This window comes from Astyanax mexicanus, chromosome 9 (assembly GCF_023375975.1).
Source record: "Astyanax mexicanus isolate ESR-SI-001 chromosome 9, AstMex3_surface, whole genome shotgun sequence".
In the NCBI taxonomy this organism is placed as follows: domain Eukaryota; kingdom Metazoa; phylum Chordata; class Actinopteri; order Characiformes; family Acestrorhamphidae; genus Astyanax; species Astyanax mexicanus.
In genome coordinates, this window is record NC_064416.1 from 41,805,293 (window position 1) to 41,818,231 (window position 12,939).

Here is a 12,939-nt window from a genome sequence, read left to right on the forward strand (position 1 = left end):
TGGCTCTTGATGCATCACAAAGACTTGCTGTCTTGGTCACAGATGCTCCAGCAAGACGTGCACCAACAATTTGTGCTCTTTTGAACTCTGGTATGTCTCCCATAATGTTGTGTGCATTGCAATATTTTGAGTAAAACTGTGCTCTTACCCTGCTAATTGAACCTTCACACTCTGCTCTTACTGGTGCAATGTGCAATTAATGAAGATTGGACACCAGGCTGCTCCAATTTAGCTACGAAACCTCCCACACTAAAATGACAGGTGTTTCAGTTTCATTGTCCAACCCCTGTAGCACAATAAAATCCAATCCCTGAGATCAAACCCAATCTCACAATAAAAATGCAAGCACTTAGACAGCTATGCCATTCGGGAAGCATGCTGATTTGAGTTAACCTTTTATTCTTTTTTCTGCTTGGTGTCTCCTGAGCTCTCTGTTGTAGTCTGCAGCACTGCAGCATTAAACATTCAACACTCAGCAAAATGCATTTATCCCACTGAAAACTCCTGGAAAAAAATGGGAAACTTTTCTATTGATTGTTGTAACAAAATGATCAGAAATAATTTTTATGTAATAATTTTCCAATCTCTTTTTTATGCATTTGAATAAAACATATATTTTTTAAATATTTCTGTATCTTGTTTGGTTATTCAGATTAACAGTTTAATCAGTGGTAAATTAGGTAGACATGATTTGCTTTGCAGAAAAGTGTGACTCTTTTAATAGTTTAAATACCATCATTACACTACTTGTTACTTGTTTGCTACTCGTTCTAGGTGTGTGACGTGACAAATATATAATATAGAGTAGTTTAAGGGAAAGCTGAGTGTTTTCACTTGGGAGTTGCTCTGATTGTAGTAGAAAAAAGCTCCATTAACCCAGTCCAGCCCTGCATGTGGGTTAATGATTTCCAGTAAAATCTGATAAAAATTCCTCTGTTTTTAAACATTTGAATAGCCTTTTCCAATATGGATCTCTTATCAGTGTTGTAAGATTGGGTTATTGGTTCTGCTGACGAATAGAGGCTCAGTCTGTTCCTGGAAATGAAAGAGCTGGGGGCTAAATGAGGTGGTGCTGACTGCAGTCTGTGCTGGCATTAAACTCCATCTCCCATGATGCTTAGCAGTGCAGGAGAGCCAAAAGAAGCTTCCTGTGCCACTGCAGAGAAATGGAGATGCATTACACACACAAACACACACACATGCAAGTGTTGCATAGGCTAAAAATAGCAGGTCCTCATGAGGTTTTTCACACATGCTCACTCTGTCACACTTTCACACTGCACTCATTCTCACTTATAGCACTGGCAGGCATCCACACTCGGATATATCTCACACAACCAAACACTGAAACTTTTTTTTTTGTTTTTTTTGTTTTTTCAGGAACACACACACTATTATCTTCAGCTCCTGTTTTATTGTAATTTAGGTATTCAGTGGAGTTATATCAGTATTATTACTATCATGATTAAGGGTGGGACAATGAGACAATAAATCAGTATTGTAATATTTGGTAATGGATCATATCAGTGTGACCACAAATATTAAAATGATGGGGTTCCGGGTGGTCCAGCAGACTAAGGCATTCGAATCCCGGTCATGCAGATTGCCATCAGCTGCCGGGGCCCTGAGAGAGCACAATGGGCCTTGCTCTCTCTGGGTGGGTAGATGGTGCTCTTTCCCTTCATCACTCCTAGGGTGAGTTGTGGCTGACTTCACGTGTTTTGGAGGAGACATTCTTGTTTTTAGGCATCCCTAGTGATAGGGGGATATACAGCTGAGTAGCAGCTAAATGGGTGGCACAATTGGCCAGATTAAAAAGGGAGAAAAAAATGGTGGCCAATCTTCATTAATTACACATTGCACCAGTAAGAGCAGAGTGTGAAGGCTCAATTAGCAGGGTAAGAGCACAGTTCTGCTCAAAATATTGCAATGCACACAACATTATGGGTGACATACAAGAGTTCATAAGAGGACACATTGTTGGTGCACGTCTTTCTGGAGCATCTGTGACCAAGACAGCAAGTCTTTGTGATGTATCAAGAGCCGCGGTATCCAGGGTAACGTCAGCATACCACCAAGAAGGACCAACCACATCCAACAGGATTAACTGTGGATGCTGTAAGAGGAAGCTGTCTGAAAGGGATGTTCGGGTGCTATCCCGGATTGTATCCAAAAAACATAAAACCACGGCTGATCAAATCACGACAGAATTCAATGTGCACCTCAACTCTCCCGTTTCCACCAGAACTGTCCGTCACCACAATAAATTATTGTGGTCTAAAACCAGGTGTTTCAGTTTCATTGTCCAACCTCTGTGTATATATATATATATATATATATATGTATTCTGACTTTACTTAATAAGTGTTAAAGTGAAGTGAGCAGGACAAGTCTCTACTGCCTCGGTCCACAAGCTTCTTTAGCATCCAGTATGAGGTATGAGGTCCGTATCTCTCAGTTTGAAAATGTTGTGAAAAGTGTGTCCTGTAGTTGTGGCTCAAGGCACAAAACAACAAATCCTGACTGTAGAGGGAACCCCGGAGCACAAAATACTGTTGCCCTTTTATACTTTAATAAGATATTCTCTAAGTAAATAAGTAAATCACTAATGTTCCAATGTTCCTATTGTCTTCTTTAGGCCATAGGAAATGCGAAGACCACCAGGAACGACAACAGCAGTCGCTTCGGGAAGTACATTGAGATTGGATTTGATAAGAAGTATCACATCATCGGGGCTAACATGAGGACGTACCTGCTGGAGAAATCACGTGTTGTGTTTCAGGTGAGTCTCAAAAGCTCTTATTTTATTAATGTGTCATAATAACAAATGAAAGTACTTAATTTGATTTGTCATAAACAACATAAACTCTGCAGTTTGTTGCTAGCAGAGAGGAAGCATATTTACAATTACTGCAAACAAGACAAACTAAGCGTGAGCATTAGATTTTAGATTAACTAAATAAAAACAAATATCCAGTTAGAAATAGCTGTATAGTAACCCGTTACTAATGTATAATCAATTAAAAAGACAGTTAGTATCGTTATTTATATATTTTTGTCATGCTTCCAACCCAGCAAAGTAGATTTTTCTTTACAAATCCAGTTTTCCCCACTCGAGTGGTGTTCATATGCGCTCATCTCCTAAACACAATATTGCTGATCTGAGTTGAAGCAGCATCATGGCTTTGCTTCGTCAGTAATTACAGTGACCTTCATTATAGGAGCAGTGTGGTCAGCAATAACTTACAGTACAGCAATAAAATACAGTCAAAAGTTTGGGCACAACCCTTCTCATTTAACGTTTTCTTTTTTTCTTTATCTGAATTATTTTTTATATAGAAAAAACTATGAAGAAATGCATGCAATTATGAAGTCAACAAAAATGTGTTAAAGACACATAAATAAGACAAAATACATTTTATACTTTCAATTCTTCAAAGTAGCCACATTTTACTTTGATGCCAACATTCTCCAATCTTGGCATTATTGTCTCAGTTGGCTTCATTAGGTAGAATCCAGCTATTCTAGAGGTGCTGAGCTCTTGTAAACTGCTTTTTCTTCACTTTGAGCTCCAGCTCTTCTCAGACCACCTTGGTTGGGTTTTTATATTGGGTGTTTGTGAAGGCCAAACACTCTTTTTTTTGTCTACTGCCTAACTGCGTACAGTGTGTGTTCCTTCATAGTGCTTAAGTCTTTAATATTGAGCTACAATACAGTAAATAATACAAATAAAGAACAAATATAAAGGAGAATGTGTGCCCAAGCTTTTGACTGGTACTGTATATTTGTTTCACAAATATTCAGCATATATGAAACTTTTGTTTTATAAAGTAAATCATGGCATGCTCTGAATTGAATGGATTTGGCTGGGACAAACATATAAAATCAAACTATAAGGTGCACTTAAAAGCTTTTAATTTTTCCAAAAATCGTCAGTGTGCCTTTTGTATGAATATTACATAATACGGGGAGCCTTGTGTATGAATTTTGCAGAAGTACAGCGTAGCATTAGCCCCAAACCGCAGCGCTAACTCTTTTGCCGTTCAGAGGTGAGTATATTGGACTGTAGTTTGCGTGATTATCATGTTAAAACAAGCTACATGTGATGAACCGCTAGCTGATAGTGCCCTGGCTTACCAGAACACTCAGTGTTCCTCAGTATACCGCTATCAGGCGTCATTTACCTTCCGCTAGCGCTGCGGTTACCGGCTAATGCTAATGATGCTGCACCCAGCCTGCAACCCAGTGGTGTAAAAAAAAAAAAAAGATGGTCTCACAAGATAAAACGTGAAACGTCAAAACTGTATGCGTATATGGGGAAAATGGGCTAATTCTAAGGCTTAATGTCAGGGGACACCCAGGCAGGGAGACGAGGAGATGGTCGAAGTGCAGGTAGGGCGAAATAAATAATTTAATAAATAAATAACAAGTAAACAAAGAAACAAGGAACAAGTAAACAAGTAACAAAGATAAACCAATAACCAATAACCAAAACAAACCAGTGAAACTAGAGAACATAAACCTTAACAAACAAGGAGTACTAAATGATATAAACAAACAGGGAGGCTAACAAAAACAAACTAGGAAAACAACAAGGAACTAAACTAGATAGATAATAACTAACAAACAAACCGGGAGTAAATAAACAAAGAAACAAACGAGGGACTGAATAAATACAAAACTGAACAAGGCAGGGATATAAACAGGGAACGGACTAGAAACTAAACACTAAGCAGAGGACTGGGAAATGTGGAAATAAACAAGAAGCTAAACTAGACAAGGAAAAACTAAACTAAGCAGGGCAAGGGAGAAAACAATGGATATAAACAGGGAACTAGAAATAAACAGAGAAAAACAGAATAAGGAGCAAGGGAAACAAACTAAGAATAAACACAGAACTAAGACTATAGCAACACAGAAACGCGGAGAAACACAGAGAGACAAAACAACAGAGGTTAGTGCAAAGACCGACGAGGGACAAGTGGCACAGGGGATCTGTTTAAACAAACAGGAAACGCACTAGAAGTGGAAACACCTGGGGAAGGGGCGGAGCTACAAATGAGACACATGGTGGAAAACTACTGAGACAGGAGACACAGAGGAGCACAGAGACATGAGACAAGACCAGGACGTGACACTTAATCTTACTATAAGTTCAGTGTTTGTTAGCATCGTTAGCATAGCATCTCCTGTTGCATGCATTGGATCTTGAATTATCTATCAACGTAGAATCAGTTACTCTAAACCAAAGAAGGTGAACCTGTCAGATACTTTAGTCTCTGTGAACCGCTCTGAATTTAGTAGGTTTTAGTAGAATGAAGTGTTTCTTACCAGACCAGCTCTGAATGACTTGGTTTAAATATTAACCTGTTAACATATTATTAATTAACGTTGTACAGGAATAGGAATAGGAGTGGAATTCCTGTTTAACGGAGCTGTAGGCGTATTATTATAACAGAGCGCTGAGATATATAAAATAACTCGGTGTAGTCTCGGATCATTCAAATCAAGATCGATTTGAATTCAAAACTGTTTTTTTTAAACACACCCTTAGCATGTTATGAGTCAGTTTTAAGTGTGTATTTACAGATATGAGTTTATATAGTGTTTGTTAGCATTGTTAGCATAGCATGTACCATTGTAAGCATCTTGGGTTATCCATCACATCTGGGAATCAACGTAGAATAATTACTCCAACCCGAACAGGATGAAATAGTCAGATACTTCAGTCCATTTACCAGCTCTGTGAACCGCTCTGAATTTAGTAGGTTTCAGTAGAATTAAGTGTTTCTTACCAAACCAGCTCTGAATGACTTGGTTTAAATATTAACCTGATAACATATTATTAATTAACGTTATACAGGAATAGGAATAGGAGTGGAATTCCTGTTTAACGGAGCTGTAGCTGTATTATTATAACAGGGCGCTGGGATATTATATGATAGCTCAGTGTAGTCTTGAATACAGTGGTTAAACACAGGTGAGTCGAGGGTGGTGGAGTCGTGCTTTAAGCTCATCAGGAATGAGGATAATGGAATTAAGCATGTCTGCCCAGCATTACGTAACCGGGCTCACACGCACTGATGTTGTTGCAGCAGGGGAATGTGTAGGAGTGTGTATTTAGTTGAAGTTTGATGGTATAAACCAGAGCTGTTGATTTGGTGAGAGCTGAATCCAGCTGTTGCATAATCTACTAATAAAACAACAGCTGGAAGGCGCGTCGTGTGACCATGGAGAGGTGTGGTGCTGGATGTTTGCCTGCTGTGTTTTTTTTTTTTTATTTGCAAGAGTGCAGTTGCAAATAAATGCGATAATTATTGTGATGATAGCAGAATATCCATGCTCTTTAATGCATTTTGCATAGTCTTTTTTTATGCTCTTCTTATACATTTTATTTCCCCTCATTCTACTTCCCGCAGGCGGACGAGGAAAGGAATTACCATATCTTCTACCAGCTCTGTGCCTCCGCCCATCTCCCGGAGTTTAAAGCCCTGAAGCTTGGTGAGTTACACAGAGCAGCTCATAAAACGCACTTGTTCACCACATTCGTCACAATAAACGCGATTATAAAATGATTTCTGCTGTTTTTTTACTCACATAGCTAACATAACATAGTTATGTTATTGATGTTGTGGCACACTGTATTGTGATTCAACATACTTGAGTCAATAAATCCGTTCTATTTTTTATTTATTTATTTATTTATTTATTTTTCTCTGGGGTGTCTCTCTCCAAAACTCTGTTCTGTATGTCGACAGCATCTCATGTTTTTGTTGTGCGAGTTCAGTTCATGATTCTTTAGGGTGCAAGGCGCGATGTGATGCTCATTGTTACCTTACATCCCACCAACAGACTGTTTTCATGCCTGGTGCTTGCATCGTTTAAATAGCAACAGTACTTATTAATATATCTTCGCCAATGGACGTTCATTGCTATCTTGGCAATGCAGGTGTGCCATGCATTAGTATGCACAACCCACCTCGCCCCACAACCACCACCCCGCCCCCCCCCCCTTTCGTTGTACCCCATAGTGACATTATAAGCATAAGGGTAACATTGCTGTTCCCGTAAATGACCTGCTTGCGCATCTTTACAGTGTGAACGCGCAGGACAGGTTCCTCTGTTAAGAAGTGCAGAAGCACTACACTGTTAAAATAGCAATCCGCAAAAGTCAGGGTGCACTTACAGCGTTTTTGTCTGTGTGTAAAATTAGTAAGGAGATTTTAATGGAGATCAATTTGTGCCAAAATGTATATGTTTAGCTATATGTTTGAGTAAAATGAACATTGCTGTTTAATTTTATAAACTACAGACAACATTTCTTCCAAATTCCCAATAAAAAAATATTGTCATCTATTTTTAAGCATTTATTTTCAGAAAATGAGAAATGACTGAAATAACAAAAAATATGCAGAGCTTTCAGACCTCAAATAATGCAAAGTTCATATTCATAAAGTTTTAAGAGTTCAGAAATCAATATTTGGCGGAATAATCCTGGTTTTTAATTACAGTTTTCATGCATCATGGCATCATGTTCTCCTCCACCAGTCTTACACACTGCTTTTGGATAACTTTATGCTGCTTTACTCCTGGTGTAAAAATTCAAGCAGTTCAGTTTGGTTTGATGGCTTGTGATCATCCATCTTCCTCTTGATTATATTCCAGAGGATTTCAATTTGGTAAAATCAAAGAAACTCATCATTTTTCTTTTTATATTTGTATTATTTTGGCACAATATTTTACTGTGTAAGTCTTTTGAAATTACATGTAAGCGTTTGAACATGGTGTGACTGGTGAATTAATACTTGGCCCCTCTGAGAGTATTGTGGCCCCTTACTCAGAAAAATCCTAGATCCACCACTGGCTCCACTTTGATGTGATGACGTTGCATGGTACACACAGTTTTTTTACAGCCGATATCATGTGATTAGTATGTAGAGACCCTGTGGAAAGGAATGCAGCTTGTCTTGTTGTTTGAAGCTGCTGTGGGAAAGTAGCTGCAGGTGATGACTGTGCATGACTGTAGGAAAAACAGGCAGTGAAACTCATAAAAAAGTGAAATGAGAGATTTACCTCATGGTCGCTAATCCAGATTTAATTAAATCACAATTTAGCCAACATGCGACTGTCAACCAAGTCACTGACTCAAATCCCTGTCTCTGCACACAGCCTCAAAAACCCTCATAAAAAACATCTATTAGAGTTTACTGAAGTTTGAGAAGAGTGTGTGATCATTTATGCCTTAAGTTAGCATTATGCTATATGTTGATGCTAACATTCCATTCCATTATTAGTATTTGTGGACAACACTTGTAATTAGTGCACCATTGCTGACTCAGATGTGCACATCCACACACAGCTAGTCTAGTCCCTGTAAAGAATTATTGCCAATAGATCAGAGCTCATGGGTCCTATTTAAGCGACCTCTAGGTGAACCGCAAACTGCACAGTTTGATTTAGTATGTGACAGTGTGTCTTTGCTATCAGAACGATGGGAAAAGTATGCCTTATGCAGCTCAAAACATGCAAAAGGCATGTACTAATTCTTTTTATTAACCGTGGGCTTGTTTTTGGGCGTAACGTGAAATTAACCAACCAGTGTTTTACTAGCTATTCACTTTAGGAGCCAGATGCTCGATGGCTTTGGCGGATTGGTATTTTAACAGTGCAGTGCTTCTGCGCCTCTCAGCAGGAAGCAGGAAACTGACCTGCTTGTTCACACTATAAAGGTGTGTGAGCAGCTCATTGAATGTTAGTTGAGCATCAACACGGCCATAAAATGGACCATCCAAGTAAAGTGTTACAGACTTATGGTATTTCAGTGTATGCACTGTTTTAAGCTCTAGGGTTTCGGCTGGGTTTCTGCCGAAGGTATAAAATTTTATCCGCAGTGAATAATAATAAAAGGCTGTCGGTCAGTTCATTTGAGGTTACTGTTAATATTGACAGACTGATAACAACAGGTGTGTGTGTGTGTGTGTGTGTGTCAGTGCTCTGTGTGTGATTAGATGAGCTGTTTTGTGTTGAGCTCAGCATGAGAACTGAGAATAGATGATTTCCAACTGAGATACAGCCTGTGTATGTACACACACACACACACACATCAACACACACACACACACACACATAAACCTTTCCTATTAGTCATAGACCTATACACATAAATATTCTCATACATACACATATATACACATACATCTATTACTTGTACTAAACCATACAGACCCTATATACCCGTTAATTTACCCTCTCTTTTGCAAACACACACATATACACACACGCACACACACACAGCTCACTCTGTGCTGTCCTGCATCAGCTGCCAACTCGGCTGACTTCCTGCCCAACTGACGCCCCATTAATGGTGCTTGTGTGTGTGTGTGTGTAGTGTGTGTGCACGTGAACTAGTCATAATACCACACAATCGGGCTACTGTTGCCAAGCAACAGGCCATCTCTCCTTTAATCTCTGAAGGTGTTTCTGTGTTTGAGGTTGTGGATTATTAAGAGTGGGCGCAGGACGTTCTGCTGCATTTCAAAACAGAGCAGTTCATTCATGTGTTCATTAGCTGCACGGCTAAGCTATTTGAGAGCACACAGGGAATGAGGTTAAGTGCTGTGATGCTCTGATATCGGAGTAAAGGAACGTCTTTATTCAGATAATTCTGCCTATTAGAAAAGGGCGCCAAAGAGAACCTAGCGATGAGCTAAAGCTACTTCACTAATAAGTGGTCTTTGGTTTTTAATCCTCTATAACAGGAGTGTCTAAACTACGGCCTACGAGGTATATTAAAAAATTAAATGAAATTGGCCCGCTATTAAGCAGGTTTTAATGATGTGAGATTCAAAGTTCGAACGCTAAGTGTTGCTATGACATAAACCCAATTTAAATCGCTCCTCATCTTCTTTCCTTCCTTCATTACGACTACATTAATACTTTAAAATTACAATTTTCTTATTTTTTTACTTAATTAATTTGAAAAATCTTAGTTTACACAACACTGTCAAATATAAATAAAGATAGTAACTCAAAAATAATGGTGTTTAAATGATAGTAGTCAAGAAAATGTATTATTAAAAGTAGTATGTTTCATTATTTGTTTTATTACAGAGTCTGTGGCCCGTGCCTGCACATATATATTTTTCCTTCTGTGACATGAATTATATAATTAAAAAAATATATATGAAAACATTTTTCAAAGTTTCTTAAAGAGCTGATTATTTGAAGCTAACAAAAGTAATCTACAACAATAAGGTAAGAATGTGAACAGCTAAATGTACTACTTTACATATTCTTGCACATATACATATTTTTATTTTGGCTCACTTGTATTGACTTATTGTACTGGACCTAGACATGCCTTGTGTCATTATACATTAAAAATAAGGTATAGTATGGAATGGTGTAATAATCTGATGTAGCCTAGCTGCGCCTACTCTTGCCATATTAATATTTTAAAGGTGTACATTATAATCCTCTAAAGCAGCCCTGGTTCTGGACTGATTTAAATTAAAATTAGAATTAAAACATAAGTCTCAACATGGGTGGGCATGTTAAGTTGTTGACAACTCACGAAAAGCTTTAATTCAACTTTAATTCAAAGCTGATAAAAAATACAGAGACCCAGGCTGAGAAATAAAATATTTCTATATATAATAAATTATATATAATAAAAGTGGAAATAGACAAAAGAGAGAATCTTAATATGATTAGGAAATTAAAATGTAAAGAAAAATTAATTCTGTAATTCTTTTTTTTTTTATAATTCATATTTACCTTCATTTGCACGTCCTAAACTAGTTTAATTAGTTAAATTTTGAATGAATTGCTGCCTTAAAATTTCTGAACATTGATTGAAATCGGCACTGTTATAAAAAATCGTAAAAAAAATCATCTTCTTTTAATTAGTGTAACACCCTGTAACTAGTGTAATTGAATATATTGTATTACTTATTCTGTATGTGTATTATCACTGTGGCTGTAACCTAAATCAATCCTATATCAGTGCTCCACTGCTGCAACAGAAAATCTGACACAACGTTTCAAACACAGCCCCTCCTCTTCATCACGCTGAATAAGGTAGATTTATCTGAACTGGATTAAACACAGACCTGAGGCAGTATTATTCTATATCATATTAACATTTCTATTATACACTTCCTAACATCTCCAAGTTTGATCACGTTTTTAGGTGCTCAGTCATCATCAACCCTGCTAAATAGCATAGACCCCAGCATTCATTTATTCATGCAAGTGAAATCTGCTTCTTCTTTCATCATGTTTGGTCTAAATAAGCTTCCATCCGCTTCCAATGTCATGTTGGAGTCATAGCTGCAGTGTAAAATTATAGATACAAACATGTTTTGACTGATCTGTATTTGGCTACCTTTAGAGTAACAGGGGAAATTGGTTAAATTAAATTATGGTCTTGCAGGTCAGGACTGACTGAGAGCCCTTTTTTGAGCTTGTTTGTGTTTTTTTTTTTTTCTGACCGCAGGCGGAGCTAATGATTTCCACTACACCAAGCAGGGCCGGAACCCGGTGATAGACGGAGTGGACGACGCAAAGGAAATGTCCACCACCAGGAATGCCTTTATTCTGCTGGGTAACACCTGCTAAACTATTTAATTTGCATTAATATAAATCTAATTCAGCATGTTGTTATTGAGAAACAGTGAATTTTAATTGCGTAATGAAAAGTTCTGTAATGGTTTATAATGCAGATTGTTATATTGTTCTCTTCAGGGATTAATGAATCATATCAGATGGGGCTGTTCCAGGTGTTGGCGGCCATCCTTCACCTTGGAAACGTGGAAGTGAAGGACAGAGATGCAGATAGTAGCATCATACCGGTATATTATTCTGTATTAGCATAGCTCTATAATTTGTGCCAATCACATTTTTATATTCATAAATTAGTACCTTTTATTTTAGCTAAAGTTCACATTAATTCTCTGTACTGTTTTTTTCTGTTATTTGTTTGTACTGAGCGGGTCAACCCGAGTAGGATGGGTTCCTTTTAAGGTTTCTTCCTCTTAAAGAGAGTTTTTCCTTGCCACTGTGTCACCATGAAATTGGCATGTCTGTGGTGCTGCTCATAAGAGGCGTGGACCTGTTTTTCTCTGTAAAGAGGCTTTGTGACAACTTTTGTTGTAAAAAGTGCTATATAAATAAAATTGAATTGAATTGAATTGAATTAAACATAGGCATTCATACACCCTTACAATAGTATACTGTATTTTTCCGAATATTAGGCAAACTTAAAATCCTGTAATTTCCCCAAAAATCCACAGTGTGCCTTTATAATCTGGTGCACCTTGTGTATGAATGTTACCAGTCAGGTATTAAAGTAGAAGGTGTAGAAGTAGGTGTAAAATGGACTTTTGTTGTAGTAAAACAAGATAAAAAGTTCTTACCTTTGATGAATAGCACACCTCTGTTCTCCCACAGCGTTCTGAGATCCAGAAATTTTAACAGTTTGTCCAAACACTCTTCAGACTGTGTGATACAGGGCATAATCTGCCCCGATAAATCACTTTTTACACCGTTATCCAGCTCTAAGTAGCTCCACACCAGAGGTTTTTAATAAGCTTCACCCCATGAATGTAATTTAAGTGTCACCCAGTCTGAAGGGTGTTTGAACAAACTGTTACAATTTCTGGATCTCAGAATGCTGTGGGAGAACGGAGGTGTGCTATTCATCAAAGACAAGTATTTTTATGATGTTTTACTACAACAAAACTCCATTTTACACCGGAGTTCTCCGGTAAGGAGCAGTAAAGCAACTTTGCTGAAGTGCAGCATTAAAAGGGTTGAGTTTTTTAGTGAAGTTTCTCCAGCACTAAGGCTAGGAGCAGCAGCATTAGCATTAGCCACTAACCATGCTAATTTCTAGCTTTTTTGCTGTTCAGAGCTGAGTATATTGGACTGTAGTCTGCG

General features: G+C 37.9%; 1 protein-coding gene across 5 annotated transcripts in view; it reads left to right on the plus strand.

The window, feature by feature from the left end:
* myo5aa (myosin VAa) overlaps positions 1-12,939 on the plus strand; it is a 171,449-nt gene that overhangs the window by 59,748 nt on the left and 98,762 nt on the right. For all 5 annotated transcript variants that reach the window (XM_049483501.1, XM_049483503.1, XM_049483502.1 and 2 more), the window contains exons 6-9: positions 2,639-2,782; positions 6,420-6,501; positions 11,498-11,605; positions 11,746-11,852. In XM_049483501.1, coding sequence (XP_049339458.1) covers positions 2,639-2,782; positions 6,420-6,501; positions 11,498-11,605; positions 11,746-11,852 — 441 coding nt within the window. The remainder of the gene's footprint in view (positions 1-2,638; positions 2,783-6,419; positions 6,502-11,497; positions 11,606-11,745; positions 11,853-12,939) is intronic.